The sequence below is a fragment of the Lipotes vexillifer genome, unplaced genomic scaffold (genome assembly GCF_000442215.2).
Source record: "Lipotes vexillifer unplaced genomic scaffold, Lipotes_vexillifer_v1.1 scaffold902, whole genome shotgun sequence".
NCBI lineage: Eukaryota > Metazoa > Chordata > Mammalia > Artiodactyla > Lipotidae > Lipotes > Lipotes vexillifer.
The window spans coordinates 488,086-494,612 of NW_006794304.1; the positions used below are offsets into that span (position 1 = coordinate 488,086).

At 56.9% G+C, this 6,527-nt stretch overlaps 1 protein-coding gene across 1 annotated transcript in view; it reads right to left on the reverse strand.

Annotated features, from left to right (window-relative positions):
• The window catches only part of NECTIN4 (nectin cell adhesion molecule 4), a 16,852-nt gene extending 11,312 nt beyond the window's left edge, over window positions 1–5,540 (reverse strand). Inside the window, exon 1 of the mRNA XM_007467114.1 lies at window positions 5,211–5,540. Coding sequence (XP_007467176.1) covers window positions 5,211–5,286 — 76 coding nt within the window. The 5' untranslated portion in view covers window positions 5,287–5,540. The remainder of the gene's footprint in view (window positions 1–5,210) is intronic.
• Window positions 5,541–6,527: the final 987 nt, after the last annotated feature.

Below are 6,527 nucleotides of genomic sequence, written 5' to 3' on the forward strand. Positions count from 1 at the left end.
CTCCCCTCCCGTGCTTCTGGGAGTACCAGGATGCTGGTCAGGAGCCTTGGTGATTCAGCCACTGCTGCACAGCAGGCCTAGCCTCAGTCACCACCAGCCACCACCTTGCGCAAGGGAGAGAACAGGCCCGACTGGCCAGACAGGATCCCTGCCCTCAGCCTCCCCCACCCCGGGCCAAGCCCCCACGGGCCTCTTTGGGGCCCTGCCCTCTGTGTACCCTGCCTGCTCCCAGACAGGCCCTCCATTCCTGGCTTGGACTGGCTGCCTGCTCCCCACCCTGTGCCTGGGTCCCAACTTTCCTATCTGTGTGAGGCCTGGCCTCTGATCTCCAGAGGGGCAACAGGCTGGCAGCTGCAGATGACAGCATCTCTGGGGAAGGAGGCTTTTCTTTCTGAGGAGACTGTCTCCTTCAGCATCCCCTGCTAGTACATCTAGAGGTACACAGTGGGGTCCTAGAGATGGGCCTGTGAGTAGGAAGAAGGGAATAAGTGTGAGCCTTTTGCATCTGAATGTACATCTTTGGGTGAGGGTCTGGTGAGTCTCAGTGCTGGTTAACATGCAGGAGAGGCTGTCTCTTTGCATGAACTTGGGGGTGTTTTGCACATATATGTGTTCATGTCTTATCTTCAGGAAAGCGTGTGTGCTTGCCTGCATCCAGAGCGAGCTATGAAATGGCGTGTGTGTGGGAATGTGCACACACAGTAAATATTTTGATGTCGATTTCTCTTGGCTTCTGCATGGCTGTCTGTCTCAGCTGCCTTAGGTCAGTGGTGTGTCGCTCGGCGCCTTCGCCTCTGCACCCGTTTGGAGTGTCGCCCAGGCAGCCCTCCCCACCCGACCCCAGACTTGAGGACAGATGTATCTCAGGTGGAGGGACCCAGAGATGAGGTCACTGTCCCTCCAGGGTGATGGGAAATAGCCATCAAGGACTCCCCAACAGAACAAAACAAAAGCTCTCTCTACCCTTGCTCCTCAGGTTCCTACTAGAAGGACCCCCACCCTTCTCACCCCCCAGCCACGCCCCCAGGCCCTCCAGCACCTCTGGCCCCCCAAGGAGGCCTCTCCCTGGGAATCTCCGTCAGGCCTCTGCTGCTGCCACCACCAGAAAAACCAGCTCTAGCTCCAGGCCTGGGGTGAGTGTTGTCTGATGTAGGTTTGGTGGGAAGTGGTGGGGGAGACCCTGCCTGGGGCTAGCGGGAGGGGTCCAAGCTGTCTAGGGTCTCACTCTCCATTTTTAACTCTTGCCTCCCCTCATCCCACAGAAGCAGCCTCCACCAGAGACAGGTGGAATATGTGGGTGAGTTTGGGATAAGAAAGGTCGTGGTTGGGCTTCCCTGATGGCGCAGTGGTTGAGAGTCCGCCTGCCGATGCAGGGGACATGGGTTCGTGCCCCGGTCTGGGAGGATCCCACATGCCGCGGAGCGGCTGGGCCCGTGAGCCATGGCCGCTGGGCCTGCGCGTCCGGAGCCTGTGCTCTGCAACGGGAGAGGCCACAGCAGTGAGAGGCCCGCGTACCGCAAAAAACAAACAAACAAACAAAAAAAAAAGAAAGGTCGTGGGAGGGGAGGCCTGAAGCCCCCCATTCAGGACAGGTGATATACACAACCCAGCACTTTTTTTCTTCCATCCTTCCCCCCATAGCCTTGGCCTTGGAATGCTAAGAAACTTTGAAAACCAGCAGATTCTCCCTCTGCATTCATCCACCTCCCTCATTTACCCCACATTGTCCTAAGCCCCCCAGCTTAGTGAGAGCTTCCCAACCCGGGCAAAGCGCCCACCACAGATTAGTAGATGGGGAGGGGGGCCACACCAATCACAAAGGGAGGTGAGAACAATGCAGGGAGGACAGGCCTTGAGGCAGCCCCGGCTCTGGCCCAGACACAGCTCCCAGCACAGGTAAGTCCCCTAAACCCCCCGGGAGCCAGAGTCTGAGCCCGGCTGAGTCACCAAAACAGCCACACCGTGGGTGGGAGACCCAGAATTCTGCTTCTCCCAAGCTCCTGAGATCCTAACCCCCTCCCCAGTCCTGCCAGCCAACCGCCCCGCTCCCCCGTCTCTGCAAGTGTGGCCAGCTCTGCCCCACCCCAAATCACAGCCTCAACCCAGCTCTCAGGACACGCCAGCCAGTTTTAAAGGCAAGAGGGGAGGAGGGTGGCCTGAGAACTGTGGGTAAACTTCTGAGGCCAGAGGCTCCCTGCCTCAGTGAAAGAGGGACCCCGACCCCCTCCTGCACAGCCCTGCTCCAGGGGGCTTGGTGGCTTGCCCCCAGCTCTGAACTTGACCTTTGCATTTTAGATTCTGTTCCCAGATCCAACCCCTAGGCTCCTCTCCTCCCTTCACTCCTGACTCAGCTCCCCACCCCACCCCCATCCCTTCTCTCTGTCCAGACTTTGGTTAGCACCAGGGCAAGTTTGGAAGGCCGGGAAGCCCAGGCGTTCTCTCCTCACTAGGCTGGCTCCCCACGGTGGCTGACCCCCCTTCACTTTGCCTGGAGGACCCCTTAGCCCAGCTCCCTGAAACACTGGGGTGGGACCAAGGTCAATGGGGCCACAGGGCTTCCCTGGGATTCCCCCTAGTTCTCCCCACCTTGGGCAGGGAAGCTAGCCTGCCTTTCTGGCTTCCGTGTCTTTGGGTAGATCCTACAGGAAAGGGCCTGCCCCTCCCTGTAAACAGGAGTAGAAAAGCAGGGATGGGGCCCTTCCCTTTCTAGGAAACTAACTTCAGACAGAAAGCTGGTCCTAACCCTCAGAGGACAGACCTCAGAATTCAGAGAACCCCGTGCAGGGCTCAGTTGGGCCCCAAAATAGATCTAGGAACTAGGATCCTATTGGAGGGGTGTCTGTAGATTTAGGTCCCTCAGCCCCAGGGCAGGAGATGGGGAGGGAGAAGGGAGGGGACCTCACCTGGAAACTCATCCCATTAAGGAGAGACAAAGAGCTGTGGTGTTGAGGTGCCTCCCTAGCCTGGGCTCCTTTCCCTGTCAGGGGTGGGGCAGGGCCCTGGGGCTCAGAGCTCTAATGGCCCAGGACTTGGTGGGGGCACTAATTTGCAGCAGTGCAGTGGCAGAAGGCGATATCCAGGGTAAAGCTACCCGTGGTCCCCACTGAGAAATGGGGTCAGGACCTTTCCCCCTTCTGTCACCACAGCCAGACTCACTGCCTCTTCCAGCACCCAGCACCCACCTTCAGTTCTGGGCTGGATATTTACGCAGCCAGAGGCTTTCAGAGCTGGAAGGCCCATAGGGATCATCTGGTTCTACCTCTTGGTCTACTGAAGTCTAGTTTCTTAGTTGCCCAAGGTCGTGTAGCAAATTAATTGCAGGAAAGGGACCAGAACCCAAGACTCCTGACTTCCCAGTCCAAGGCTTTTTCAGAGACAAGAAACACTCTAGTTTCCTGGGAGCCATTGAGGAGCTGCCTACAGAGGAGCCAGAATGGGGGTGGCAGTTAGGTGGGCGCATCTGATCCTCGGGCTAGGAACCTGGAGTCTGAGTTCCAGCCTTCAGGGCACCTTCCGGCTCTGTGCAGGTTATAGCAATAGATAGTGGCTCACCGGGCACCAGGTTCCCTGGAGCCGGGTAGCCACAGCACCTGTCCAGGCACTGGGCAAGGTTGGGGTGACGCCCTAACTAGAAGGGGTGTCCTCTACCCTTCCCTGGCTTCTCTGAAAGAAAGCGGGGACTTTGTCTTGTTCACTGCTGCATCTCCAGCATCCAGCACCCTGGCTATCCCTAGTGTGCACTCAGAGGCACTATGCTTTAATGAACTAGGAACTGGGAGACCAAGACGCTAATCCTGGCTACGCTTCTAACACTGAGTAATATTGTTAGCTCACTTGCCTATCTGTTTCTTTCAGTTTTCCCATCTGTAAAATGAGGGAGTTGAATCGATGATCTCTTTGGTAACTTCTGAGTCCTGAGACATCATGGCTCCATTCTTTAGGCGTGGGTAGATCCCACAGGAAAATGACTGCCGAGTTCCCTGGCCCCAGCAACCAGGCCCCACCCTCTTGGCCTAAGCGAGTGAGAAGGTTGTCTGGAAGATGGGAATTAAGATGTGGGGGGTAGGGGAGATGGCAGGGCTTGGAGTTTCAGTAACCTGCGATCGGAGGCTGGGCCAACAGCCTTTCCATTATAAGATCAGAGCAGAAGCAGCCCCTACCCATCCACACGTCTAGACCTCACTCTCCTCTGCACAGCCTTAGCTGGGGATGGGGGTTGGGGGACATCACTGCTAGGCCCTGCTGGACAACTGAGGCTCCGTCACTACTGATCCTGGGACTGGGAATCAAACTGTCCCATATAGATAAGGCCTTGTCTTTCCAAGGAGAAAGATTTCGCAGTTGCCCATTATCCTGGGAGCAGCCTACGGAAGCCTACCTACCGTGGACTCATTATGTACACGCACGCACGCACGCACGCACGCACACACTCTCCCCCACTCTGAAGATTATAAATTCCTATAATTTGTATCTTCTGTATATACATTACACGAGAGTAATACAAGGCACCTAGTTGAGAAAATGGGGGCACGGGGGATAAACAAAAGAGTGCCCTAGGGTAGGGCACTGTAGAAGGTGCCCTACCCTAGACCCCCCCACTCTTCTGAGTAACCGCCTGATTCCCACCCTGGCACCTCACAGTGTGCTCGGGGCCAGAGGGGGCCAGAGTGAGAAGAGCTCCCAGCTCCCCTGTAGTCACCCAACAGTATTCTAGGATATCGTGAAGAGAGGAGAAGGAGATAGAAAGACCCTGTCTGCTCTCTGGGCATCAGGCTTCCTACACCTTGATGACTGGGGAAACCAGCTGCAGCACCAGTCAGCAATTCTGGAGCCCAGGGGGTAGGCGAGGGAACCTCCAGGAAAACCTGGGGTGAAAGGGTCCCCACCAGTTCTACCTCCCTGGCCACCTGCCACGGGTCACCGTGTCTCTTCCCCAAGAGACAGCTCCAGCCCTTTGGCTGAGGTGGTCAGGGACCCCAGACCCAGTGACCTGGCCTGGAGCTGGAAGGGGACATGAAGCAGGAGAGCTACAGTGGCTCTTCTGGGGGCACTACTATCAGCTGGAGGTGGGAGAGAGAGATTGATTCCTCAGTTCAGAGTAAAACGAAAGGGAATATGTATGTGTGCGTGCGTGAATATGTGTTTATGTTTGTGTGTGTGTGTGTGTGTTGGCTTGGGCTCAGAAGCAAGGATCCTGAAGCAAGTCCTACCTGTAAACGATGCCAGGAGCAGTAGCGGCAGCCAGGCCTCAGGCCCGCACATCTCGGCTCCCAGGGACAGAGGCATCGGTCAAAAGGCAGAGCTGCCCGGTGTTTCTGAAGTTCCACCAAGTTCTCCCTGGGAGCCGGCTCTAGAGCTGGATTGGGCACCGACCCAGAAGACAGGAAGTCACGGAGTCCTCAGGCACTGCCGCGCCTGCCTATCCCACTAGGATCTCCACTCGGGGACCCGGCCCCGTTCCACCCACCCAACCGTAGCTACCCGCAAGTAGCCGTGATCGGGAGCTCCGAGCTCCCCCAGAGCTGCTTCCCACGCCGTGGCCAACAACGACAGCAGAAACTTGGGAACCTGCTCAGCAGGTCAGAACAGGTGCGTCTTTGGGGGCTGGGCCTGTCGCGGAGACACGGCAGCCGCCACCCCCACAGCCTGTACTGGCTAATGGGTGCCAGAGAGGGAGGGAAGGAGGGAAGGACCTGGGGGGTGGGATCCCATCGTCAACTCCAGGCTTTACCTGGCAGTGTGTGGAAGGGGCTGTGACCGGAGAGGAAAGGCGGGGGGGCGGGGGGGGGGGCTGGGGGCTGGGTAGGAGAAGGCCTGGTGTGGCTCAAAGAGGGAGGCGCCAGGCCAGGAGGAACAGGGGCAAGGCCCTTGTGGGTGGAAAGGAACCCAAGCATCCCACACCCCAGCCAGCCTTGCTGCCTTCTCCCCGGCCTTGCCGAGTTCCCCAGTCTCCCAGAGGGGTTCAGCTTGGGAGCCAGAATCAGAGAAGGCCAGAACTGAGGACAGTACTGGCCCAAATACCTCATGCATCAGATGAGAAAACAGAGGCCCAGAGTGAGGAAGGGGTTTGCTGGAGGACACACAACTTAGTAGTAGTTGTGTAGTAGTAGTATCCCTACATCCCTATCCCTGAGGCAGGGAGTTAGTTCAAAGACCCCTCAGATGGAACTTAAGCGACCCCCTCCGCTTCACCCCTCCCCCACAGAGGATAAGCCAAGGGATTGACCAAGGAATTAACCCCACAGATCCCTGGCCTCCCTAGCAGGACCCTCTCTCAGCATCAACACCTTCTCATTACTGGCCAGAAGTCCCCAAAGTGAGTCAGCACTACCTGAGTGGAAAGGGGTTCGTTTCCACCATCTCCATGGTCATCTTCTACATTTATCCCATGGTCATTGGACAAAGTCACATGTCCGGACTTTGCAAGGACAATCTTTTTTTTTTTTTTTTTTTTTTTTTTTTTTTTTTTTTTGCGGTACGGGGGCCTCTCACTGTTGTGGCCTCTCCCGTTGCGGAGCACAGGCTCC